This window comes from Penicillium manginii (genome assembly GCF_028828005.1).
Source record: "Penicillium manginii strain IBT 31320 chromosome Unknown utg000004l:1.0-7231830.0:1.0-7236170.0, whole genome shotgun sequence".
In the NCBI taxonomy this organism is placed as follows: Eukaryota; Fungi; Ascomycota; class Eurotiomycetes; order Eurotiales; family Aspergillaceae; genus Penicillium; species Penicillium manginii.
In genome coordinates, this window is record NW_026643105.1 from 2586493 (window position 1) to 2612721 (window position 26229).

Sequence of the window (26229 nt, forward strand, 5' to 3'; positions counted from 1 at the left end):
CATTATCGGTCCCATTGTGTCAAGATGGCTTACTGGGCTGACGATTGGTATTGCAGTGGAACCACCCATCGATTGCCAAAGTCAATACCGTGTCGACGTCGAGTGCCATACTTGCGCCACACGATTTGCGGGATGCCAATGTCTGCAACAGTAAGGTTCCAGCCGAAAGCAAGCCCTGAGACGAGGGCGTTGAGGACGCCGGTCTTCGGTGCACCGAGACATACAACCGAGGATGCGGAAATGCAGAGTGGGTTTCCCTCTACCATTGTCACCTCTCCTGTTGACGAAATTAGTAAAAAATATTAGAGGTTATAAGTCCCACGCGGGCATAGGATACTGGCACTTACCATTGGAAGCGGACATCCCCGAGGGAATATCAACCGATAAAACATCGATTTTGCTCCGGTTCACCCACGTAATCATCTCAAATGCCACGGCCTGGTCCTCCGTGCGAAGGTCATCAAAGGCCAAGTGCATGCCGAATAGAGCATCAACCACTAAGTCAGGGACCAACTCAGCCGAGGATAGACGTGCGGACAGATCTTCCCACTTCAGAACCCGACCTCCAATCTTGCGAAAGATGTCGAGTTGCTTGCGGCAGTTCTCCAGCAGTTCGGCCTCGTGTTCCAGTCCGAGTACACAGACAGAGACACGATGGCCACGGTTGCGCAAGTGGCGAGCCGCGGCGAAAGCCCGAGCCCCAGTTCTATGATTGCCAGTAATTATCAGCATCGTGGGTGCAGCAGCATCACTAGCAAGATTGGCAACTGCTGCCTCGGCAATGCCCCGACCCGCATTCTCCGTCATGATATCTTCGGTAAGACCGAACTCAGCAACGGCGATTTGCTCCACCTCGAGTGTTTGCAGTGGGCTGACAGTTGGGCAACTCCGGCTAGTTGTAGTAAGTCGTAGCGACGCTCCAGAGACACTGGGCCCAACCATGGGGGACACGGATGATCGACCGGGTCGAGGACTTGTGGTACGAGAGATGTTGAGTTGGCTCCGACCAAGAGCACTAATCTGCTGCACCATTGGCTGCGCCATGATTCCGCTACTCTTGCGGGATTGCATGCGTCCTGCGGCTCGTGATCGGTCTCGTCCCGAGATGTTCTCGGAGCTATGTCTAGCATCGCTGATGACGTCGACGTCATCTCCAGTGTCGCTATTCTGCGGGCTATCAAGCACGTTCTCTGACCAGTGAAGATTCTTCCCGCCATTGGTTCCTGGCTTTGGCTTCCGGTTGAAGCTAACGAGGCGAGCTTCATCCGCAGTTGTGTCATCATTTCGAATCTGCTCAAACACGGTCCGTTTGTCAAACTTTGACAGATTGCTTGCGAAGTCAAATTCGGGCAGCTCTTGGATGTCTGTTGCATCTTCTGTTGCCCAGCCGCTGGCGTCCTCGGCGTAAGTACGGCGTGTCTTCTTTTTGCGCAGCTTGGCGCCAGGCTGAGGGAGGTTCTCAGGCGAAACCTGGGTTACTTCTGTAGCGGGTTCCACGAATGCCGTTTGGCGCCAGCCCTTGCTTTTCGGGTTAGTGCTTGCAGCTGCGCCATGCTTTCGGGCAGGAACATCGTTATTGCCGCGATCTTTGCGCCGTGAGGTTTGCTTGGCCGGAGTCACGCTCTGTGCAACCGGAAATCCCTTCGCTTGTGAGCCCCTCTGAATATTACCAGTGCCCACATTCAGTTCGAGATCACTGAATGGCTCGGTGAGAGATGCTGCGACTGTTGGGGGCACCTCGTTGGCGACCGGCGCCGGGTGGTGGGCTTGAGTGGGCAGTAGGGCGGGTTTGGCGTAGCTCAGAATTGCCGGGTCCACAAACGACGGCTTGACAGAGGGCTTAGGCTTGGGTTTCGGAGCTTCCATTGGAGGGTGTTGAGCATATTGGGGCTGTGAAGAGCCCATGCCAGTCGATTCTAGAGAAAGGTCCGTGATGGAGGATGCGTCAATAGCATACTGAGCGAGCCGTTGGCCATTCCAGAGAAGGGTAACTTTAGAAGGAGGAATTAGCTATGGTCCAGGTCACGAAGGTATAAAATCCCTTGGCTTACCATCTCGAAGCATCAAGTTTTGTCCGATCACATCAGCAACCTGGCCTTGGAGCTTCCCACCCGGGGGGGGTCTGCAAGCTCACAAGCACGTTGTAGCCAATGAACTCGGCCGCCATGGTCACTTTGTTCCACGGAGAGTTTCAAATGGCCACTCGAACACGGATGGGAACAATTGGGGAGGGGATTGATGTGCTGGGGATAAACCGCGGGCGAGACCCTCGGGCAGCTTTGAAGGAAAGAGTGGTCACGTGCTGATAACAGGTGTGGGGGAAATTTATTGAGGCGTCATACTACCTTACCTTAGTACCCTGCAGCTGCAGCGACCTGGGCAGCAGCAACCTTAAAAAAGAACAACTTAAATTACTAGTGCGTGTGAAATGGCTTCACATCAATATAAGTTACCATCTAGTGCTGTAGTATAACTAGTACGCAGTTCAGGTTCATCTACGCAAGCTCCGTAAAGTAGTAGGAGTGCTGCCCGAGCGCCCGCTGACAGGTGTGGGTACTTGTACTAGTACTAGGTACTGCCGGGCAGGTGGTATATATATTTCTCGGAAAAGCGGCGAACATTCAACTTCAAGCCCTTTCCAATCTTGGAACCTTGGAAGGTTGAATTCGAACTTACACTTGAAGTTGCCCAGACGGGGTGGAATGCTAGCTTATTGTTTATTTAATTTTAAACAGATACCTACCTAGATACCTAGGTAGGTACTAGTAGTAAGCACGTGCGAGATTCAAGAAAGGTCGAGCTGTCAAGTTGTTTATACTACTACCCAGGTAGGTATATTTCTATTCTTGATGGATAGATATATAGGCAATTCAAACTCAACCAAAATCATTACCGATGCATCTTCACATACATCTTCATTATCTATACTACAGAAAGTCAAAGGCAGAATCTCCCTCAAAATCATCATCGACACCGGACTCTTTGGGCTTCGCAGGGTTGTTGATCTTGTCGATGGACACCAGTTTGTTATAGAAGTCAACCACCCTCGGGTGGACCATGACTTTTCGCGGTTCGAAGCGGGTGACTTGCAGCCCGGCCGCGGACGTAGCTCGACTCAGGGCCACATATGCCTGTCCTTTCTCAAAGACCTTTCCAAGGTCAACCTTCACCCGCTGCAAGGTCTGGCCCTGGGCCTTGTGGATAGAGAGCGCCCAGGCGAGAATCAACGGAACTTGTTGGCGCTGGGCTTGGATTTCACCATTTGGAAGCTCGATCTTCCAGGTCTCAGGCTGACAGAGCAGGTGTCTCTCAGTACCGTCTGGCTGCATAAAGCACACGAGTGGCCATTTCCGCGTCATTGTAACGCCCCCTTCTTTGTTGATCATTGGCTTCAGCTTCTTGCGTGCGCGGAGAGCAGCGTCGTCTTCATCGGGATTGGCATCCCCGCCCGCAAAATCCGCTTCATTATTTCGATAATGGTCGAAAGTGCCCTCGTCCATGAAGGCTACCACTCGGCCAATAGATCCGTTCACGAGAGAATCCTCCATGTTTTTGATAAGCATCACTTGGGCTCCCTTTTTCAGGTTAATCATCGGTGGAGCCATGCAATTAGACAGCAGCTTTTCACGATACTTGGGGTCTGTAATGGTTCCTCCGTCTACTGCATGGAATTTCATCACCTCGCCAGATAGTCTGGTCATTCGTGCAGTGTTAGCACCCTCGACCTCAGCGCGGGTGGGAAATCTAGAAATGTTAGTCTCCGTGACTTTAGATACCGGGAGGTGGGCGAATCGTGCTTACAGTTCCGTAGCCTCCAGGGCGTCATGGAAATCCAATGGGCGGGAAAGTGCTCGGAACGCAGCAATTGTCTGCGGTGTAATCTTGCCCAGTCTCATTTCGTTAAGCATGTTCGCAAATTCGGGGTCGCGTTGACGGAAAACGTGCGTCAACAGAATAGTATGTTGTATCGTAGTATTCCAAGTCGCCGCATCGAAAGCAAACTTCACGTCACGATTGCCACCTTCCGGGACTGGAGGCAGTTGGAAGAAATCCCCAGTGACAACAAGCTGTATGCCGCCAAAGGGCCGAGCGTTGTTCCGAATACGGCGAGCGATCTCCTCGAGTTTGTCGTATAGATCACCATCCACCATTGACACCTCATCAACGACCAGAACTTTTGTGCGCAACCAACGATTCCTGGCCTTCTGATTCTTCTTGATCTGCTGGCTGTCAGCTCCATTGTATTTAAAAGTGCGTTCTTTTGCAATTGCTTACCTTCTTGACCAATTCTGGTACAGGTTCTTTGCCCAGCCCAATGCCAGCAAAACTGTGAAGGGTGACACCTTCAATATTACAAGCCGCGAGACCTGTTGATGCAGTCACTGCAATACGGTCTGGTTCCCGTTTGTACTTGATGCGCAGCTTCTTGATAATCTCTCTCATCAAAACAGACTTTCCGGTACCCGCAGATCCGGTGAAAAATATACTCTTCCCACGCTCCACAACGGCTTCCACAACGCCTCTTTGTTCATCACTCAGGAAGACACCCGGGACTTTGGGGGTGATTTTCGATTTCGCAGCATCATCGTTTTGGGATTTCTTGGATTCCCGCCTGAGTTCCTTCTGCTCATCCTTAATGGCACTGGCACTCTTATTCCAAAACTCAGCTGGCTTTTGACGTTTGGGGGTTGCAAGGCTCTTCTTGGGCTGTTGTGCATGTTCTTCCTTGGTCTCCTTCAACCATGGCAGGTTGCGTGGTTTGGGCGGCGGTTGGAAATGGGCTGGCGGCGACGACGACCATGGCAGTGGCATACTGCTGGGAGGTGCTGCATGTTCTTGGGAATTCGGGGGCAAATCGGGATAATTGATATCTGACGGCGATGTTTTGCGCGCGGCGACGATTGGTTTGCTAGGTTTCGCTGGAAGGATCTCGAGATCGGGGTACGATACCGGGTCCGGCTTCGAGGTAGTTGTAGTGGGCGGTGCGATGAAGGGCAACGGTTCATCAATATCGAGATCAAGGTCATCGTCGAAGTCGTTTTCGTCGAAATAGACCCCACTGTGGAGGGAACCCAGGGCCGAGGAGCCTGTGTTGGTCATATCGATTTTTCGCTTGACGCCGGTGGGCTGGGGAGGTTGCGGCTTGGAGGAGACGAGCGGGTTGGCGCGGAGCAGATTGGACTGCAGTGGTTTGGCCGAGCCTGATGCTCCGACTCCGGCTGCGGCTCCCACACCTGGGTGGTCTTTGACGGCCTTTTTGAACATCACGATTTCTTCGGGAACAAGCCGTGGCGCGGAGGAATATGGTCTCTTGGGACAATTGGATGACAATGGCAGTGAAAATCGTCGCAAGAGCTTGGTAGGTCGTGCCCCAGCTCGGGCAACATGCATAAACAAAGTGGTTAACAAGGAAAGGGAGAATAAAAACACTTGCTGTTGAGGTTAATTTCGTGACAAACACGCGCAGCCAGACGCGTGACGGACTAATGAGGGACGTGAGTGATTCCCCACAGCTCCGGAACCCTACATACTGAGCCCGCATTGACTTCACGACGGTCATAATGCCGCTGACGATCTTATCTAATATACAAGCAAGTGTGGCCGAGTGGTTAAGGCGGTGGATTCAAGTCCCACTGACGAAAGTCGCGCGAGTTCGAGTCTCGTCGCTTGCATATCTTTTTTTTGCATGATTTTCATCCGAATTGCTTCTAGTTTTTAGTTTTAGTCTGAGTGAGTGAGGAAGCACGGCCCATTTGGTGTAACCAATTAGAGATGGCATATTACCACACCGCCCTGCAGCTGGATTGCTTATCACCACGTGATATAGTCTCCACGAGAGCGGGCGCGAACCATCACAGCTATGAATTCCCTCTTAACGCGCATCTGTGAATTTCCACTTTACAGAAATCGGAGTGCGGGCGCGGGACCAGAGAACACTGAATTGTGTTTTTGTCAGCCTTGGGGCCATGAAGGATGGCAGGGTCAACAGCCGTGGGTAAGTTGAGAAACAGCCCTTTCCAGAGCGCGTATGGGCTTCCCAGCTAACCTGCCAAACCCCATAGACAAGGAGCACCCGCTCATGGGTGCCGTCATTTGCTTCACATCGGTCCCTCCAGAGCGTAGGGTGCGTGTTCAGCATCTCTCTGCTTTCCCCGAAGACCTAATGGACTAACGTACAACCCCAATTTCCAGACGCAACTCGCGGACTTTGCGAAAGAAATGGGCGCAATTGAACAGCCAGACCTTACCTCCGATGTTACACATCTCCTCGTCGGAGCAACCGATTCACCCAAATATAAATTTGTTGCGCGCGAACGGAACGATGTGCTCGTCTTGAAACCGGAATGGGTCGAGGCTGTACGGGAACTGTGGATGCAGGACGAGGACACCGATACCAGAGCACTTGAGGAGCAGTATAAATTGCCAGTCTTCTTTGGTCTGACAATTTGTATTACTGGTTTTTCGGACAGTGAGTGGCGTGGATTTGCCCCATCTTATCCCCCGATATATCTGAAGGCTGACGAGACTGTGTGCAGTGGCTTTTCGCAACCAGATGAACGATTTGGCCGTGGAAAATGGCGCAGAATTCCGAAAAGACTTAACGAAAAGCGTCACCCACCTGATCGCGCGAAATGCCGAGGGCGAAAAATATAAGTTCGCAACGCAATGGAATATCAAGGTTGTTACTGTGAAATGGTTCCATGACTGTGTTGAGCGCGGAATGATCCTGGATGAAGAGAAATACCACCCCATGCTATCGTTGGAAGAGCAAGGTGTCGGAGCATGGAACCGGTCTCTTCCCGCAGCCAAAGAAAAGGCAGGAAAAGAGAATGTACGCGATGAGAGCACCGCCAATCCACGACCAAGGAAAAAGCTTCGCAGGACTGCAAGTCAGAAGCTAGTTGGCCAGAATGAGAATATATGGGGCGACATCATCGGCATGGGATTTACAAGTGCCGAGCCAGCGGAGCCAAAACACGATCAATGGGATGAGGATGATTTCGAAAAACCGAGGCCGCCTGTCATTCAAGCAGCCAAATCCTTTGCGAGCGAGACGACGTTCTCCGAGACAACGCAGAATCGCCAGCAGTCAGAAAGCATATCGAAAAACGGTGGCTTTCTTGACGGGTCTTATATTCTTGTCCTTGGCTTTTCTCCTAAACAGGTAAGAAGAACATTTCCTGGATTCTCGCCTTGATAACTGACACCTTCCAGATGACCATATTGAGAGAACACCTCGGGTACAACGGAGCCCAATGCGTGAAGTCTCTAAGCGAGTTCTCTAGCCCCAGCATCCCCAAGACTGGACACGGGCTCTATATCATGGTGCCATACAATACCCTTAGGGCAAACATTCCCTCGACAGACGACATGGCCTTCGAATGCGAGATTGTGACAGACATGTGGTTAGAGAGATGTCTTGACGCCAGGGCCTTGGTCCCACCGGAAACCCACGTTGCGAGCACCCCGTTTCCCAAATTTCCTTTACCAGGTAAGATTCTCGCCACTGGCCTATCGTAGTTTTATTCTGACCATATTAGGATTTTCGGGCATGCGGATATGCTCAACAGGATTTGCACGTATCGACCTCCTGCATCTTTCCAAACTTGTTACTCTTATGGGTGCTACGTACGAGGAGTATCTGACGCATCAAGCGTCGGTCCTCATTTGCAACGACCCACAAACAGCGAGTCGTGACAAACTTCGGCACACGAGCGAATGGGGAGTCCCAGCCGTATCCGCCGATTGGTTTTGGATATCCGTGCAATCTGGCCAGAAGAAGTCATTTGAGCCATACCTCGTCCAAAGACAAGTGTCCCAACAGCATGGAAGCACGGAAAAGCCCGGTGATGGATTCACAAGCGAGAACAGCCCAGATAAAGCCAGCGGCCAAGGGCGGAAAAGGCCGTCGAGCCTCTCCGCCCAGCCAGCAGACAGAACGGAAAGACCTGTGACGACCAAGACAGGAAAATCACAAATACTGCCTATTGTTGGCGATGGCTTCTCAAAAGAAGACGCCGATATCCCACCCAAGCCAACAATACCGGAATCACGATCTGGATCGCCCGCTAGAGGATCAGATCATCCCGGACCCAAGGAAGCTTCCGCCAAAAGCCCCGAACAAGATACATCGGCCACCTCAGCCGCGCCCTCTGCTCTCGACTCCGCACTGAAGGGCCTTCTCCAGCAAGCTCAAGCAGCCAAATCACGGCAACACAGCGAGAGCTCAACCACAAACGATGACGGCAGCTATCCCGCTCGCCGAAAACGCAAACCCCTCCTAGGCCGCGCTCCATCGCATTCGTCCAATCGTAAACTCGAAGTTACGCGCCCAGTCTCCCGGGCCAGTTCAATTGACACATTGAACGACGACGGACTAGGCAGTGTAATCGAAAGCAATGATCCTACCCGAGAAAATTCGCTATCCCGCACGACCAGTCGCGTCGAGCAGAACGCAGGAAGTCTGTCGTCGATCTTCAGCGGAGGGAAGTTCGACTTCACGGCAGAGAAGACCCTCGCTCCAATCGACAATGAAGATGAAGAGAACCAAGCGCCCCAGATGACGCAGCTAGACTACGAAGACCCGGATGCCGCGGCTATGAGGGCGGAGTTTTTGCGCGATGCAGGGAAACTTGTTGATAAGGCTACGAAGCCCGATCCCGCGGTCATCGGTGAGATCAGGGAGTTGGAAGATACTGGGTGGGGATCTGGACGCAGGACGAGAAAACAGCCCGCTAAAAAGGATGATGAATGATGCTTTTTTGTTTTTGTTTTTAATTTTGTCTGGCGTTTGCATTGGATTGGGGCTGGATTCGTAAATCAAGGCATATGGATGGCATTGCATCGCGAATGGCGTCTTTCAAGACCTATGGAGTTTGCATTGGTTTTCTGCTCATTTTCTCATCTAGACTGAGATGAACCTCTTCATTAATGATACATACCATTCGAATTTAGAAAAAGGATTACGCTTAGAGAAACAACTCGACCAAGAGCATCGCAACTAACTTTAGGTACATCAAGTAGGAATTTGATTTTTGAATTCAGTGTCGGTCAAATTGGATGGGAATCTTGGGCTGAAACTTGGAAAGACCACCGGTACACGCCGAACCACGCCTTGAAAGTGAAATACTTAGGTATACCAACAAGCCAGCGACCCCCGTGAGGAGGCAGTGCCAGAACCAGTGTTAGAAATACCATACAGGGAAAGGGATATCAGAACGGAAAGAAAGCATGAAAAATGTACACGTCTGGGATGGCTGGAGAGAATGATGGGGATGAAAAGGTCGACATCGAGAAAGAGAGTATGTAGGCTTAAAATTGAAGCCGGGAATGTTGTTACAAGGGACGACTTTTTTATGCCTCATATGCGCCCATGCCAGCAGGGAGTGGGCCATCGAGGTCAAGATCATCCACAGAACGGCGGTTCTCGCCACTCTCACGGAAGAGGTTTCCGAAGTACTTGAGAGCAACGTCGCTCTCCTGCTTGACCTTGCCGACCTCTTGCTTGCGTCGAGCGAGGTCTTCGATATCTTGGGACAGGCTAGCCTGCAAGTTGTTTGCGGGCAGACGGAGGATACGTCTGACCTCAGATGAAATCCGGCTGGCGTTGGAGTGAACATAGTCCATATCGGCGAGAGTCGCCGAGATCTTGCGAGACAAACGCGGCGGTAGGGTTGTCGGAATTGAGGATAGCACGTAAGCCGTGGTCAAGACAGCTATGATATTATTAGCAAAACACTTTCTGTGAATGAATGCGATGAGAGACTTACCAGCTGCAAGTACGCTAGGGAAGAAAAGGCGACGCAAGTTGTTCGGGCCCAAGACCTTGACAGCACTGAGTGCACTGTCAACCCAGCTAAAGCCACTAAAGACCCGACCACCAACCACGGTAAGGGCTGTCATTGCAACCCCTGTACCTGCCAGCTTCTCCTGGCGTTCCCAGAGACCAGCGACATCAAAGAAATCCCAAAGCTCGACCTCAGTGTTGACTTGTCTGCCAAGGGCATGGCGACGACCCTTGCGGAACATCATGTCCGCACGGAAGTTGAGAGCAGAGAACTTGTCTTCTCCTACATGCAAAAGCCCGATATTTTGGATAAAGCCAACGCCCTGAACGGTTTTATCTCTAGCATAGTCCTCGCAGCCAGTCACTGCAGCAGAGATTTGATCGAGCATGGCGAGTTTCAAATCCTCGGCATATTGGAAAACCGAAAATAGACCAGGGTATTCGACACCAAGATCAGCATCGGAAACTCGAGCGATGGTACTCGACAAATACGATCGAGTGTGGTTGTAAACATCATCGCAAGAATCGTCAATGGCCTTGTCAACCCCGTCGGCCAACTCACTCTTCTTCTTTTTACCGTTTTCATAAGCAGGCTCCAGCTCTGCCAGCTCCTCGGTCACTCGCTTAAGCTCCGATTCGGCAACATCCCGATTGACGGTGGCGAGCGAGTTCAGGTCGGCAAGAAGGTTGAGGAGATAAGTTCGTGCAGGAGCGAGTTTAGATCGAGACCGTTTCTCGAGGACAAAGCGTCTGAGAGCACCTTCCAGGTTTTCAAAGTCCTGCAGTTTCTCCTTCTCCTTGCCCTTGCCCTTATCCTTGCCCGAATCGGGCTTGTCATCATCGTCACCGTCATCATGGGGATCAGAGCCACCACCAGAGCCGGACTGAGACACAGCCACAGGAGGTGCAACTGGAATGGCATTACTCGAAACGAAATGAACCAACTCGGCGGACTCTTTATAAGTGCGAGGGCTGAGCTTGGCGACTTGGTCCAGGATCATGCGCTCACATCGTTGCTTGTCCCTGATCTGATCGAATCCGTTTACAACCATGAAGATGTAAGCCTTTTCGTGGGCAGCGTTGAGGATGAATTCCTTTGCGGAGAGGGTGAAGTGGTTAGCGGCAGAGACCACGAATACAACAACGTCGATCTCTTCTTGCCGGGCAAAGACGGCGGTTGTCTTGAGAGAATCCGAGTTAAGACCAGGAGCATCAATCAGGGCGATATCAACCACGCCATTGTTGAGCAAAGACTCGTCGATCGATCGAACGTCCTTGACGTAGACTTTGCATTGCATGTATTTAGTGTTGTCTACAACAATGTTTTCGAGCTCGCTCATTGCATAGACGTCGTAAGTGCTTTCGTCGTTACGACTATACTGGACATCCTTGTGCACAGCATGGACCTCTTCGATACCACTGTTCTCTCGAGCGTCCAGAACTTCACAGAAGATGCTAGTGCAGGGCTGTTGATCTTCGGGGAGGACCTTCTTCCGCAAAAGTGCATTGCAAAATGTGGATTTTCCGGCGTTGAGATCTCCTGTGATAAGTACCTTGCTCGCAGTATCCTCGATTCGGTCTCGGAGGGAAAGAAGATGTTTGATGCTCTGGTTAATCTTCCCATCCAACAAAGAGGCGATTGAAGCCTTTTCCAGAGAATGCACCAGCTCAGCCTGCGATAGAGCGCCCAGTTTCAGGTCCAACTTGAGAATAGAGAATTCCTGTGCAATCTGAGGTGTGATCAATCGAGGCTCGGGTTGTGCGCGGCGCTCAGCAGATGCACTGGACTCTTCCAAATCATCCCCTCCCATGGTAGTTGCTGCACGCCTGACTTGTCTTGGTCGAGGTGGTGTTGATGGTTGGCTGTCATTTGGACCGAAATACGAATGCGAATGCGGTAACTGGGGGCGTTGTGAGGGAGAAGAAGGGTTGCTTTGGGAGGTTTGCACGGAGGGATAATGGGCAGGCCACTGGCGATTCATATCCTGGAGCTCTTTCAAGGTTTCGATGGTCCTGGAGATCGCACGCCCTAACTTTGTTCGGTTTGAGTTGCTAGAAAGAAAAGTATGAGTATTTCGGCGAGTTGACGGAGATTTGGAAGGATCCCAACATACTATAGAAGTTGATGCACATGGTTTGCGACAACTTGTCTTTCGTGTTCCACTATAGGACGTAATGTTAGTTCAGAGCGTCCTGGCCAGAATTTCCGCCGTTCTATCCGTTCGAGCAACTTACTTGCAGGATTCCACTCGCCGGGGCGCGTCGGAGTATGCGCGGGCGTTGGCCTGTCTTGCCTCAACTCTGCACGCCAAGCCGCATTCGCATCGGCTTCGATGGCGCTTTCTCCTGCGATGCTACCTCCATATCCCGAGTCGTTGTTCAGCGAGCTCATCAAAGCCGTGGCGCTATCTGACGTCGAACCGTTGCCCACAGTCATATAGGCTGGCGGGGGTTGGAAAGGACTTCTTTCCTCTTCTTCGCCCCCAAATCGAGACGAACCGGCTCTCGACGAGCCCTCGCCGGGGTGATATTCCTGACTCATGACGGATATATGCAGTGCTGGTGTGCCATCAACTGTGTTAAGGTGTTTGTTTGTTAGATGGACAGTTTTCCATGGAAGGTCAGTTTCGGCTTGAAGGGGTTTAGCCGGGCCATGTGACTTGTAACTTACCGGTGCCGTCATGCCGATCGCCTTGAACACTCTCGGTCTTTTGACTCAGGCTGATTTGTTGATATATATTTTATGTGTGAATTTTGCTATCAAGAATGGAAAGTATTCACAAATGTGATTTCTGAGGGAATTTGTAAAATCTTGGTTGTTAGGAGTGAATGCATGATCCTGCACTAATTATCTCTACATTTGTATGGTAACAGCCCACGGTACCGTGCCGTAATGCGGCGGTCCCGCCTTGATGTCACTGCCCAGAGGTGCCTTGGGGGCAATTAAACCTCTCCGGATCCCCCTCTTTCTCCCCATTCCCTCTACTCCAAATTATCATGAACGTGAGCAGCTTCGGTTCTTCAATTCGTGTGACTACTGCTAATCTGGATTCCAGGTCATTGAATGGGCCTTCGGTAAGCGCATGACGCCCGCCGAGCGTCTGCGCAAACACCAGCGAGCCCTTGATCGAACCCAGCGCGAACTAGACCGTGAGCGGACGAAGCTAGAGAATCAAGAGAAGAAACTTGTGCAAGACATTAAGAAGAGCGCCAAAAATGGCCAGATTGGAGCTTGCAAGATCCAAGCCAAGGACTTGGTGCGGACACGAAGGTGCGTTGCGTCGTCTAGGACTCCTCGATGGTGCCTCGAACAATGACGACTAACGAAAGATCGCACAATAGATATATTCAGAAGTTCTACCAGATGCGCACACAGCTACAGGCCATTTCGCTTCGTATTCAGGTAGGAGACGACTCACAAATAATGTTGGTTCAGGCGCTTACTATTGTTTACCCCAGACCGTCCGAAGCAATGAGCAGATGATGCAGTCTATGAAAGGCGCGACGAAACTTCTAGGCGGCATGAACCGACAAATGAACCTACCGGGCCTCCAGCGCATTGCAATGGAATTTGAGCGTGAGAACGAAATAATGGATGAACGACAAGAAATGATGGATGATGCGATCGATGAAGCTACCGGCATGGAAGGCGAGGAGGAGGAAGGAGAAGACATTATTAAGGAAGTTTTGGACGGAATTGGTGTCGACCTGGGACAGCAAGTACGTTTTCACATCCGAGCACGAAGACTGACTTGCGTGGACGCTGACCATTTTCATCACAGTTGGGCGAAACCCCCCTCGGATATTCAAAAGGCACCCGCAGAAGAAACCCGAGTTGCCCAGGCCATAGGTGGCGGGGCGCATACGGATGATGATGACCTTCAGGCTAGACTGGACAGTCTTCGACGATGACGACGACATCTTGATTTTTTGCTTTAGTGTTCTCCGCTACTGATCATCAGGGCCTGGAAATGGGCTGATTGTTGGCGTAAGCCTCTTTGATTTGATACTGTCACCCCTTACTTAGCGTATTACTCGTCAATTTACATGCAATATTTTACAAATCCGGCTCTATATAGCCGCAATCGACCCAGTGTTTCTGCCAGGCAGGCAGCGTCCCAAAATTACTAGTGCTCGCTATAGTTGAGGCTCCGCCACCCCTTCAGTGAAGCTATTCTATCTATACAAACTGCTCGACCCTATCAATCAAGGGCACTGAGTATACTACTGGGTAGAATACCAAGTAGTATAGTGGTCATATTTCCAATAATAGTACTGCCTAGCTGGCATTAGCGCTAAGTAAGTATTTCTTCCAGGCCTTGCCTATAACTAGGCATTCCAAAACTACTTACACAATACAAATACTATTAATAGTCCTGTTCAGATTACTAGTACTTGGGGACTCCGCCAGCCTGATAGAGGCACTGGGTCGATTGCGGCTATGGAGCGAAGTATGCGCTTATTGCTGCCTACGCTCAGTAACAAATCCATAACCTTGAAAGTGGCGAAGTTTCACCAGGAACACGAGTCCACCTTGGCAATTTCCATAATTTTCAGCTAAATAATAGAATAGCTAGATCACCAGGAGCCTCAGTGTCCACAATAAGCTACTTGCTTCTGAGGGTAAAAGTAAAATTGTCTGAGGCGCCCGGGGTATGACATGCCACGTTCCATTTTTGAATGCCAGATTGCCCCACCAATTGGGCCTATGCTGGAAATTTTAGCATTGATCATTTTCAAAATAGTGTAAATTACAACCTGAAGACGTCCGAGTTTCGGAAAGAAGTTTCTGTAAAGTCCGAGTCTTTTTGATGGTTCATTCGTTGAATAGTATACATTAGTTACTACTAGTTAAGTAAAATTAACTATTAACTACTAGCAGAGTATGTATCTTCCAGAGGTTATCATTGCTCCTGGTTACTTTACTACCATCTAGTTATAGCACTATGAATTTAAGCTAGATTGTTTAAAAGAATGCCGATGAAATCTCCTGGAGAAAGGTCGTCTCCAAACGCGATTTGCATACGTCCATTGCAAGAACCAAGGATAGCTGGTTGCCAACCGTCGCAGGGAGGGTCTATCTTCCGGATTTAGTGCCAACATGGCACGCAGTACATCTTTACAGTCCTGGCTGAGACTCTCGTTTAGGAGTAATGGATCACTCATAATCCTTGCTCGTCTCTCCATGACTCTCGGAATTTGAGCCTCGGAGGAACCAAAATCAAGCAAGTTGCCTTGCCCTTCTCGTTGATCATCCCATGGCCAGTATCCATGCAGAATTCCGAATAATATAACACCAAATTTCCAAATGATGACCTGACGCATGTCGTGCTTGTCATCGGTATACATTTTAAACCAGCCTTGGACTGACAAAACCCTGGCTAGCTCGGGTGACATTAGGTGTTCCTGAAAGGGCAAGTAAACACGCTTGTCATCAAGAAAGTCAGCATCCTTTAGCCCAAATTTGATATCCCCCAGATCAATAATTGTGACCTAATATAATTAAAGAACAGTTAGTACCAGGATTAAAAACATGAGTTGGGTATCACTTACATTAAGCTCTTGATCGACGACAAAATTATTGACCGAAAAATCATTATGCCAGATATTCAAATCAGCCAGCTCCAAAAACCCTTCCAAGATTTGGCCCGCAACTTTGCAAGCTTCCATCTCATCTAAAAGTGGTTTTCCCCTGGACGTCATTAGATATCTTCCAGTGAAAGGTTTAAATATACGACGGAATCCTCCCCCTGGAAGAGGATGAAGGTCAGGGGCGTAGTCGACGCATGGAGACATGACAATCGCCTGAAAACGATCATGTATATAAATGGAATCTAGCTTGGGAAATCTGTTACTTGTGGTTAATAAGAGCATGATAAATGCTTCGGTGGGGATAAATCGAAGATCTTTTGATTTCTCAAAAGTCATAACCATGGGAGGAGAGTAATATGATGCCAAAAAGTGGGAAAGCATTGTTTGATGCTTTTCCACCTTGATCGCAAAGTGTTTCAAGGAGCGCGGGTCAACATCTTTGCTCATTTTCTCACGTGCAAGGTATACTGTACCAAAAGCTGGAATTATCTGTTAGCCTGTTTAACGAAATGGTGAAAGAGAAAGGGTATTAGTAACTTACTTCCGGTGCCAGCGAGACCATACAACTCCATTCTGTTAATCAAATCTGCACAAAGAGATGTTGCTCGAGTCTCAGATGTGTCTAAAAATGGATCTATTCTATTGATCAGTCCCATGTCTTCATTTTCTTGGAAATGGAGTGTATCACTTCGGCCGGCCTCGTATCCATCAAAATTCGTGTGTGTGCACTGCGAGAGGGGCTGATACCCTCGGGAAATAAATGCCCCTTCTAGGCGAGAGCGTAAATTGTGATGAAGATGGGGATTCCCTTTGGCTAAAGGGCTCTCGGGGTTTAGTAAACTGTTAACTATGGCAGGGAATGAGCTTGCCCACCGATCTTCAAGTGTTATCGACATTGTGAAAACTTGATAGTCTGCAAGATAATTTGAGCCTGTTATGACCGGGAGGGTATCATGAGAACTTGAATTAGAATGGCTCTAATATAATTATAAATACAAGATTCAAGGATACTTGTTTATAAGAGGAGACGAGGGGACTGACCGGTGACAATGATTATTCTATGCCTTAAAGGATAACAGAGATCAAAGAAAATCCTTTACAAACAAATAGAGATATCCCTTTTCAAAGAATGATAGTGCTAGAGTGACAATGGTTGGCTGGTCTTGGGCATTGGGTTTCACAAAGGAGATGGGATTTTCACCTTGAGAAGCGACCCGGTCAAATCCAATATACTACGTTGAACAAAGAAAATAAAAAAAATTAGAACCAATAATAACAACAGAGCCGAAGAGAATTGCGGATACAAACACTGCTTAGAGGCTGAAAGAGGAACCAGACCCAATCTAAAAAAAGCAGAGTTGAAGATCTCAATACCAACTCTAGTACCCCTTCAAACTCGATCCATATACCAGTGCTACTCCCAAACATTAATTAGAAGCGATTTCATATGCTAAACCTCATATAGTGATTCGGAACTAAAGGTTGTCGGCGAGTACGGCCTCCGCAACAAGCGTGAGGCATGACCCAAAATGCGATCTAACGATGTACAATTCAGCCTCACTCTGGAGTTAAACTGCAACCCCTTGCCTTGAATTTGGGTGGAGCATAAGCAACCAGGTTCTATGACCCATATAGTCGTATAGTGTCACCAGACGCGGCTCAAATAGAGCCTCAAAATCTTACCCCCGGTCCAGATCCCTGGCGCCGATCGTAAGCGTGGTATTTTACCAACGTAACGTAATGAATTATCAATACGCTTCAGGTTATTATCGGAATGCAGCCCAACTGGGAACCCTTTTTTTTTATGAAAGAAACATATCGGATGATCCCTGTGCATGATAAGTTGTAGGTTACCCAGACCTACACCCGGGTGATGGGGGCTGAAAAGCCTCGAACTACAATGCGGCTCGACAAGCTCCGACCAACCAATGAGGGAGCCGAGGCTCGCCCGAGTGCTTTAACCCGGGTGTGTCAACGATTTCCATAAAGACACGATCGCACACCATCTATTCTATTGAAAGCTCAACACCATCTTTGATCTCCTTTAAAACATACAATTGATTTATGTGCCGTGCGGTTCTATCTTCCCTCATACCAGAACCATGACTACTTCTTACATCGACAACGAGACCCCAAGAGAGTGCAGCTCAGACAAGTGCAGTTCCTCGGGAATCCCAACTCCACAACTCTCGCCTCAATTACGACCAAACAGTCAATCCGATTCTGGGAATGAGCCGCTGCCAGCCCAAAGTTCGGGGGCACCGGATTCCAATGTCAATACCGTAGGGTATGAAGGCTTTCAATTTTTTAAAGCAGACCCTCTGCCTGGACAGAAGGCAACATGGAGCCGGGTGGAGCGCACTCATATGCACCTCAGCCAGAGTGAATTCTATAAAATGGTTCACAAGCGTGCGAATAAAGTCTCAGCCGCGCAGCAGTATCAGAACCTGTCAGATACTCGACGTGCTCATGTGAATCAATTGATCCACGAGCAGCGTCGGAACGACCCATCCAATGAGTGGAGCTGTGTCTATGCGAAAGAGTGTGACAGAGCATCTAAGCCCCGAAACGCTCATCGTGACGACTACGAAACTGTCTCCATGGATGTCATCCTCATGAGAAGACCCATGAAGACCAAATTGTACCCTAGAACGGCCATGGGGGATTTGGTGGACCTTGGGATGACTTTTACTAGACAGGATTCTAACAGACCATCTGCAATCATGATGCCTTCAGGCTACCAGGCAGTACCGCCATTCTTGCCGGGTCAAAAGGTTGGCCCAGGCTACGTGGTTCAAGGACCGCTGCAACGGCCGGTGTCAGTTACCTCACCTTTTAATAGGCTTGATTTGGGACACCCGTCAACAGAAGATCAATATAGAGGTATACATAGTCATAATATACCCGAGAAGTAAGCACCAACCTTGGAACTTGAAACACCAAATAATATGTATGGATATTGAAGTTGCAATAGGGAGAATCGAATCATCGACAATCAGTCAATCTGGTCCTCTGAGGAAGCTACCAGTGACGATGACGACGAGTCAATGATATTTGATGAGTCTCAATCTGATGTTAGTTCAGAAACGGAGCATCCTGATGGCATCAATTGTGAGTGTCAAGAGCCATCATCTCACCAAGATCTGGCTACTCCTCGACAACGCTCTTGTAGCCCTGGTCACCGCGAGGCCCCAGTGGCTAGCCATGGGCCCCAACATCGTCGTCGGTCAGTCAGCCGTAATATGGATCGGAAGTTGGATAGGTATCATCCTTTGCGCTATTACAATTTAGATATGATGGCAGCAAAGAACAGTCTGCCCGTTAAGAGGGCCAGGGGCTCCTCGGGGATGGGAACAGACGCTAATAAAACATGGGAAAAGAAATATCGAATCCAACGGATCGATGATGAAGAACTACGAAGTCGTCTGCTTGACTGTGAAGCTCGAATTGAGCAATGGGAGAGAGCCTTTGAGAACCAGACTCGAGTACTGCAGAAAACCATGAAGGATTCTCGTCAATTACAGCGCCGGAGATCTTTCTGGGATTTCTCCTCAATGCGTCACTGCGGATGTGATTGCACTAAGACTGGTGTCATGGGGAATAATAAATAATTTCTATTTAATTGTGTCCAGGTGATGTTCGTTTTCTTGTGAAATTGTCTTTGCTTTTCGGTTGATGTTCGTTATTTCCGCATACTATTTGAATCGTGATCTTTATCCTTTTATCCATGCATGTAGCCATTAGGCTTCCCAGGAGAAAAGATAAAAATGTACGTGGAATCATGATACAATGATATGACAAGAAGATAGCGAAGAGTCGAGGAGGCTAGAAGGGAAGATAGTATACAGATACTTGTATATCTACTAAATGGCAAAAGATCCACTCCTCTTAGCGGGCGAAAGGCGTAGAGTATTATAGTAGTTCAAGAGTAAATCAATGACCATCTCATAGATTCTACCGCGTATGCAAGAAGTCAAGGTATGAACGAATGCTTTAGGAGACTAGTAGTATTTAAACTGATACTTTGTTTTGGTCGAATTCAACCTCGGAAACACCGCCCTACCCTTTTTCAGTCGTATAATTGACTAGCAAGTGGCAAAGAATACACTCGCTGACCTGCAGCTAATCCATGTAAGCCTGCTGTAACCCATGCATAGAGTATACATAGATCTTGCCCTGGGGGTTAAGCTTAAAGCCCGTCTTCCATGGATCTTGACAGCTGGTTATGTCATAATTGGTGCCTTACAGTCCAGGCGACTGCCGATCTTCGGGATGGGCTGCCCCTCCATTTATTTCCCTTCCTTGGCCCGCCCAACTCTCCTCCTCAACCTATTTCCCTTCAGCTTTTTCTTCTCAATTACCAAATACCCCCCTCAATAATCATTCATCATGTCTCGCACTTTTTTCGTCGGTGGTAACTTCAAGATGTAAGTTACTTTCTCTCTTGAATACCCCGCGTTCAACTCATTGCCCCTCCATACCTCCCTTCGCGAACGCGGATCCAGCTTCCCAGATCGTGAATCTAACCAATTCCCAGGAACGGTGTTGTCAAGAGCATCACCGACATCGTCAAGAACCTCAACGAAGCCAAGCTCGACGCCTCCACTGAGGTTGTCATCGCTCCTCCCGCCCTCTACCTCGCCCTCACCCGCGAGCTCGCCAACAAGCAGATCGGCGTTGCTGCCCAGAACGTCTTCGACAAGCCCAACGGTGCTTTCACCGGTGAGATCAGTGTCGAGCAGCTGAAGGACACCAACATCGACTGGGCTGTCATCGGTCACAGCGAGCGCCGTGTCATCCTGAAGGAGTCCGACGAGGTACGTACTCTACAAGCTCTATACTTACACCGGCGGCCCGATACGGCCGCCGGAGTAGACGGGGCTGGCTTCACGCTAACGCATAAAACAACAGTTCATTGCCCGCAAGACCAAGGCCGCCATCGACGGTGGTCTCTCTGTTATCTTCTGCATTGGTGAGACTCTTGAGGTACGTCATTTCGCATTCGCTCGGTTACCCGTTTTTCGTCCCGGTCCCGGTGTGGGTCATCGGGATGGGACCTGCATGAAATACCCTCCGCTAACACCCGACTTCTTTGTCATAACAACAGGAGCGTGAGGCCAACAAGACCATTGAGGTCGTCACTCGCCAGCTCAACGCTGCCGCCAAGGAGCTGACCAAGGAGCAGTGGGCTAAGGTTGTCATCGCCTACGAGCCCGTCTGGTAAGAACACATCTACTTTGAACATTACGTCCTGTTACATATAGTTGCTAACTCTTATTTCCAGGGCCATTGGTACCGGTAAGGTCGCTACCACTGAGCAGGCCCAGGAGGTCCACGCCGAGATCCGCAAGTGGCTCGGTGCTACCGTCTCCAAGGAGGCTCAGGACTCCGTCCGTATCATCTACGGTGGCTCCGTCAGCGAGAAGAACTGCCGCGAGCTCGCTACCCAGCCCGATGTTGACGGCTTCCTCGTTGGCGGTGCCAGCTTGAAGCCTGCTTGTAAGTTGCAGCTGATTCGCCCAATATACATTATACCTAATACTAATTCTACCTTTAGTCGTCGACATCATCAACGCCCGTATTTAAAGGGTTAATAATACCAGACGGTTTGGCTAAAATATTTAAACGTGATATGTTGTCATGAGAATCTATGTACAATGTTGAGCCGTGAATATTTCCGGTTTGCGGCATATTAAAAAAAAACCCCCTCCATCAAATAAGTAATTCGTAGATGTTGGTAAACCAACTTCTAAACTGCTTGAACGATAGTAAATGCGTCAGTGAGAATGCATTGATATACCCATCCCATTTTCTATCATGATGAATACATCACTGAAACCCCAACCCCGCGCCAGTATGAAGGAGCGCCACCTCCACTCTGTGTTGACCCACTCCCCGCGCCGCCGGAGGAAACATTTGGTGACAGGGAGAATGAACCCGGGCCCAGCCCGACACCCGCACTCACCAGGAGCTCTTTGACTCGGCCTTCCCACAGCAGACGCAGATTCCAGGACTGATCGATGCGAAGCTTGATCACTGAATCAGTAGCCTCACCATAATCATTCTCTGGGCTCGGTGCAGACTCGGGATGAACCGGGTCGGAGAGTAGTGGGGATGCTGGCGGGGAACCGGGCAGCGAGGCGGAGAAATCATGCAGGCGCATTTTGCGACGAGCCCATTCAAGATCGTCATCTGAGCTGGCGAAGTTTTTGGTGTTGCGCCAGAGTTCAATGCCAGCAACCATCTCGCTTTCCCAACTGTACACATTAAAGCCGAATCGAGAGCTGAAGGCGAGGTTCGGCGAGGCGCGGAGGGAGTATGTTGTGGACAAAGAGCCAGTGATGGGTGTGAGGGTGAGTGTCAATGTGTATGGGAATGAGGATATTGGCGCTGGGGGACTAGATGAAGATGAAGGCGAAGGTGTTTCAGTTGCTGCGGGGAGAGTGCTGAACCGAAGCCCCGTTGACATTCCAATGAGAGAGGAAATTGGGGAGTAATATGCTTCTGCACCAGCAGAGAGAAGTGACAAGCGAGGCGGAGCATCGTCGGGAGTGTAACGAGGGTCAGGGCCGAAGTTCCAGAGACCGCGCCAGCCGAAGAGGGCATTGTCTGTACTGAATAAATACTCGTTGCAGTATTTTCCCGTATCGTGGGATAGTTGAGCTAGCATAGATGCTTGCGGTGCCGACTTTGATAGTGCAGGCCCCTGGGTCGAGCAGACAGCTAGAGACAATTGCATGGTTGGAGACATTCTCCGCAGGAACAGAGCATAAAGGGTAGTTGGCGAAGGAAGCTGTAAAGACGCATGTAAAAGAGTTGCTTTTCGTTGTGCTAGCTCTTCAGGCGTTTCATCCTTCCGGCGCGACGGAGATCCGTCCTTGAAGCCGGGAATGCTGACTTTGTCTAGGATTGTATCCCAATCCCATGTTTGTATAGGGGCCACTGGCGCATATACCTGGCGATAACCCGGAGAAATCTTGCGGAGAGGAACCAGTGCACTCCGGCTGGGAGTATTATGCAGGGGAACTGTGCTGAAGAGGTATGAGACGGATCCATCGAGCATGCCCCCAGTGCCAAGGGTATAACTGGTCGCGAAATGCGGAGTGGACAGCGAGGAAGCACGAACACGGAGTCGTTCCGGGGTAGAAAAGTCGAGGAGCGCTATGATTAACACGTTAATATTCAAGTTCACGGCGCATCCCTGAACCCTTAGAAATCGAGAGACCACTTACATTGCGCGGTTGTAGTCAGTGAGAGGTAGGAATTGTCACGATTCCAGTTTGTAGCCTCCGCGAAGGCGAACTGGATGTAGTCCATGAAATCCAGCATTGTGCCTTGTCGGCCCTCAACTTGGTCGTCTCGCAATTGTAAGAGAGGAGGAGCGGAAGTGTAGACGATGCGATGCAGCTGGTTGCCCCATCGGGGCTAGTGGGGTCGGATAAGCGCGGCACAATTGTTGATCCGGTTATCAGAAAAAAATGGCCATGGCATTTTGAATGCCACACCCAGGCCCTCCTCCGCAAACTACAAACCACACTTCAACTCCACCAATTTCACAATGCCTCGTTCCAAGCGCGCGCGCGTCGTTCACGAGTCCAAGACGACCAAGAAGGACCACAAGGAGCAGACCCGCCGTCTGTATGCCAATATTCGGGAATGTGTCGAGGAATATGATCATATGTTCCTCTTTGCGGTGGACAACATGCGGAACACCTACCTGAAGGATGTGCGTGCTGAGTTCTCCGACAGCCGGTATGTACATTGAAATCCGGCGGAAATTTTTGCAGATTTGATTTGGTTCTCGAGCGACGCAATCGTCCTGTTGTATCTGCCAACTCGTCTCATAAACTTTACTAATATAAAATCTTCAGTCTCTTCTTCGGCAAGACCAAGGTCATGTCCAAGGCTCTGGGAAGCACCCCCGAGACTGAGGCTGCTCCTAACCTGCACAAGCTTACTCCCTTCCTCACCGGCGCTGTCGGTCTCCTGTTCACCTCCCGCCCCGCCCAGTCAGTCATCGAATATTTCGAGAACTTCCGTCCCCAGGATTTCGCTCGTGCCGGCACCGAGGCCACTCGCGACTTCTCTATCCCCAACGGCCTCGTCTGCGCTCGGGCTGGTGAGGTCCCTGAACATGATGACGAGCCTATCAGCCACACCATTGAGCCTGCGCTGCGCAAGCTCGGTGTCCCCACCCGCTTGATTAAGGGCAAGGTTATGCTTGAGCTGACCGAGGGTCAAAAGAGCTTCCCCGTGTGCCGTAAAGGTGACACATTGGACTCCCGACAAAGCACTCTTATGAAGATGTTTGGCGTCACTTCCTCGGAGTTCAAGGTCGACCTGAAGGCGCAATGGGAGCGCGAATCCAACGAGGTGAAGATCCTCGAGCAGGGTGATATGGAGGTCGATGCATAGATTCAAGTTCCGATTCTTTCTGTTGATTTGTCTCTCTCTCTGTCTTCTTCGGCCTCTGTATGGGTCGACTAAAAAAGATTCTCTGTGGGCATCTTACGGAGTTTTTGGGTTGGCGCTTTCCTTCTCCTTTTGAAATATATTGAATATTTTTATCTTACACAAATTTCTCCTGGAAGATTGTGATTTCTTCCGATTGATGTGCCTATGACTATGGATACCAAATTGGATAAAAAAAGTCTCTCTACATAAAATCGTATAAAACTCTTGATGGTGTATTCATCTTCGCTAAGCTTTTTAATTACCTAGGAAGATGTCTGCTTTTCAGTCGTTGCAACGGACCTTACCTGGTCTTACCTGAGCTTCATTTGAAATCCACCATTTGAAGAAAAATTGGTTCGACTAAAGTACATACTTACCCCTGCGGAGAGGCACATAAGCCCAACTGGACCAAGGGAAAAAATGGAACAAACGCATAAGAAATGAAAGTCCCGAGAGGGCTCAGAACAGGTAGGAAACGGGGAATACAGAAACACTTCGTGGGACCACAATGGTTTGAGACCGAGTCCGGCTAGTATGTGTGCCTCGGAGCAAGGTAAAGGAGGGGCCCTGGTGATCAAAATAAGAGTAGAGGCGGAATTCTTCGCGGGTTGGGAACATTCGACGTTCTGCGCTGAACATCTCGAACACGTTTTCCAATGCATCGTTTTAGTTCTCGCCTTACCCCTTTGACCTTGTGAAGAAAGAGACGCACGACAGAGAAATCGGGGATACCCACCAGCATATCGGGGCTGAGAAAGGGAAAAGAATAGCTTCCGTTGAAAAACAAGGAACTAGGGCATTTAATCGTATCGTCTCCGAGATCGCGGGTCGTCGCGTTCATCGTCCTCACGGTGTCGCTTCCGTCCATAATCCTCTCGGCCGCCATACCTGTCACGCTCACGGTCACGGTCCCTGTAGCGGTCTCCGCCACGATCTCCGCCACGGTCTCCGCCGCGGTCTCCATTGCGGTCTGACATGCGGTCGCGGTCTCTGTAGCGGTCACCATCGCGATCACCACGACGGTCACGGTCAGCGTAGCTATCTCGGGGCCTGACGGGCTCTCGGTTGCTGCCAGTACCGCCACGGTCGAATCTGTCTCCTCCTCCTCTACCACCACCGCCGTAGCCGCCTCCGAACCCACCGCGTCCACCACCACCTGGGCCAGAGGGAGCATTTGGAGGCGGCTGTCCACCACCGAAGCCATTGCGACCTCCTTGGTAACCGATTCCTCCGCGAGGTCCAAAGCGATCACCACGGTCACCACCGCGGTCACCGCGGAAACCCCCTCCACGGAAGCCTCTTCCACCAAAGCCACCTCGGAATCCACCGCCAAAACCACCGGGACCTGATGGCGCATTGAATCCCATGGGCCGCGCGGGCATAGCTTTCGTGTATCCACGTCCACCGAGGCCACCACCGAAGCGGCGAGGCTTCCAGCCCTTGATTGTGCGTCCACGTTCCACATCAACTAGGACTCGTCGATCCTTGATGCGGATTCCATCTGTTTCCTTGTAGGCGGCTGATAACGTGGGTGAACTGTGTTAGCATTGCTTTTCTTACCACAAACTGGAAATTTCATGCTGCGAGTGTAGAGTATATCTGATAGTATTACCTTTCATGTCCTTTTCACGCTCGTAAACGATGAATGCATATCCCCTGGCGGGTCTTTTGGCAGCCTTTGGCGACACTGTGTCCTTCACTATGCGAATCTGAGAGAGTAGAATGTCAGTAATCGCAAATTGAATATCCGGAGCTCGGGGGTATTCACTCGTTCAATGGGACCGAAGCGGCCGAATTCTCGCTCCAAGTCAGCTTCCTTGACGTCGAAACTGAGTCGCGCAAGGAAAAGAGTCCTGTATGGGTCACCTCGAGCTTGAGGGTCATTTTCGGGGTTGACTGGTTGAAAGAAGTGGCAGTTAGCATGTGTGTAGAATATTATATAGGGAGGATTAGGAGCAGCGCATACAGGTTTGCAGGCCCTCCGTCAGCTGATTGGCGAGCTGCTCCTTTTTCTCAAGCTTCTGGCGCCACTTGCGCTGGATCCAGCAATCTGTAGCATTGTAAGGCACCTCTTCTTGGAACTTCTTGGCCTCGGCGAGGTACTGAGCCACGCCGGAAATGGTGCTTTTCTGGCAGTCCTCGGGCGCGCGATCGGACGGAGGGATGAATCGGAGGGGCGGCCGCGGCTGGAAGAGGGCCAGCAATGGCGGGGGAAGTTTGTCTGTCATCGAGAAATGCGACTCGTTGTCACTATCGCTGTGATGTGAGGATGAAGTCTGGAACCTGACAAAGGCGTCAGGAGGGTCGCGTCCTGCGGTAGCAAGTAAGTTATCCGCCATAGACGCTGTAGACGATCCTGGCGCGGGTGTGTCTCACCGCCCACGTGATACTTGAAA

The 26229-nt window shown here is 50.1% G+C and overlaps 11 protein-coding genes across 11 annotated transcripts; 5 read left to right on the forward strand and 6 right to left on the reverse strand.

Moving 5' to 3' along the window:
* Positions 1-29: 29 nt before the first annotated feature.
* Positions 30-2167, reverse strand: N7533_004692 (mRNA decapping enhancer EDC3; the record flags this gene model as incomplete). The annotated part of the gene is made up of 4 exons (XM_057101342.1): positions 30-277; positions 348-1991; positions 2052-2091; positions 2135-2167. 4 exons carry the CDS (start codon positions 2165-2167, stop codon positions 30-32), a joined length of 1965 nt encoding a protein of 654 aa, XP_056960972.1.
* Positions 2168-2927: 760 nt separating this feature from the next.
* Positions 2928-5265, reverse strand: N7533_004693 (DEAD/DEAH box helicase; the record flags this gene model as incomplete). Its single annotated transcript, XM_057101343.1, has 3 exons — positions 2928-3744; positions 3802-4220; positions 4276-5265. 3 exons carry the CDS (start codon positions 5263-5265, stop codon positions 2928-2930), a joined length of 2226 nt encoding a protein of 741 aa, XP_056960973.1.
* Positions 5266-6028: 763 nt separating this feature from the next.
* On the forward strand, positions 6029-8755 carry N7533_004694 (uncharacterized protein; the record flags this gene model as incomplete). The annotated part of the gene is made up of 5 exons (XM_057101344.1): positions 6029-6124; positions 6193-6469; positions 6537-7165; positions 7216-7492; positions 7542-8755. 5 exons carry the CDS (start codon positions 6029-6031, stop codon positions 8753-8755), a joined length of 2493 nt encoding a protein of 830 aa, XP_056960974.1.
* A 599-nt stretch (positions 8756-9354) lies between these two features.
* N7533_004695 (mitofusin) lies at positions 9355-12329 on the reverse strand (the record flags this gene model as incomplete). The annotated part of the gene is made up of 4 exons (XM_057101345.1): positions 9355-9716; positions 9771-11839; positions 11902-11950; positions 12023-12329. The coding sequence occupies 4 exons, from the start codon at positions 12327-12329 to the stop codon at positions 9355-9357; spliced, it is 2787 nt and encodes a 928-aa protein (XP_056960975.1).
* Positions 12330-12784: 455 nt separating this feature from the next.
* N7533_004696 (ESCRT-III subunit protein DID4) lies at positions 12785-13699 on the forward strand (the record flags this gene model as incomplete). The annotated part of the gene is made up of 4 exons (XM_057101346.1): positions 12785-12790; positions 12844-13058; positions 13130-13190; positions 13247-13699. 4 exons carry the CDS (start codon positions 12785-12787, stop codon positions 13697-13699), a joined length of 735 nt encoding a protein of 244 aa, XP_056960976.1.
* A 1032-nt stretch (positions 13700-14731) lies between these two features.
* N7533_004697 (Protein kinase domain-containing protein) lies at positions 14732-15951 on the reverse strand (the record flags this gene model as incomplete). The annotated part of the gene is made up of 4 exons (XM_057101347.1): positions 14732-14744; positions 14814-15280; positions 15341-15846; positions 15921-15951. The coding sequence occupies 4 exons, from the start codon at positions 15949-15951 to the stop codon at positions 14732-14734; spliced, it is 1017 nt and encodes a 338-aa protein (XP_056960977.1).
* Positions 15952-17481: 1530 nt separating this feature from the next.
* Positions 17482-18990, forward strand: N7533_004698 (uncharacterized protein; the record flags this gene model as incomplete). The annotated part of the gene is made up of 2 exons (XM_057101348.1): positions 17482-18290; positions 18354-18990. 2 exons carry the CDS (start codon positions 17482-17484, stop codon positions 18988-18990), a joined length of 1446 nt encoding a protein of 481 aa, XP_056960978.1.
* A 778-nt stretch (positions 18991-19768) lies between these two features.
* Positions 19769-20965, forward strand: N7533_004699 (triose-phosphate isomerase TPI1; the record flags this gene model as incomplete). Its single annotated transcript, XM_057101349.1, has 6 exons — positions 19769-19806; positions 19917-20196; positions 20291-20365; positions 20487-20599; positions 20664-20878; positions 20937-20965. 6 exons carry the CDS (start codon positions 19769-19771, stop codon positions 20963-20965), a joined length of 750 nt encoding a protein of 249 aa, XP_056960979.1.
* A 229-nt stretch (positions 20966-21194) lies between these two features.
* N7533_004700 (mitochondrial distribution and morphology protein 10) lies at positions 21195-22708 on the reverse strand (the record flags this gene model as incomplete). The annotated part of the gene is made up of 2 exons (XM_057101350.1): positions 21195-22540; positions 22612-22708. 2 exons carry the CDS (start codon positions 22706-22708, stop codon positions 21195-21197), a joined length of 1443 nt encoding a protein of 480 aa, XP_056960980.1.
* A 229-nt stretch (positions 22709-22937) lies between these two features.
* Positions 22938-23794, forward strand: N7533_004701 (ribosome assembly factor MRT4; the record flags this gene model as incomplete). The annotated part of the gene is made up of 2 exons (XM_057101351.1): positions 22938-23131; positions 23251-23794. 2 exons carry the CDS (start codon positions 22938-22940, stop codon positions 23792-23794), a joined length of 738 nt encoding a protein of 245 aa, XP_056960981.1.
* An 839-nt stretch (positions 23795-24633) lies between these two features.
* On the reverse strand, positions 24634-26172 carry N7533_004702 (U1 small nuclear ribonucleoprotein 70 kDa; the record flags this gene model as incomplete). The annotated part of the gene is made up of 4 exons (XM_057101352.1): positions 24634-25352; positions 25446-25542; positions 25602-25729; positions 25800-26172. The coding sequence occupies 4 exons, from the start codon at positions 26170-26172 to the stop codon at positions 24634-24636; spliced, it is 1317 nt and encodes a 438-aa protein (XP_056960982.1).
* Positions 26173-26229: the final 57 nt, after the last annotated feature.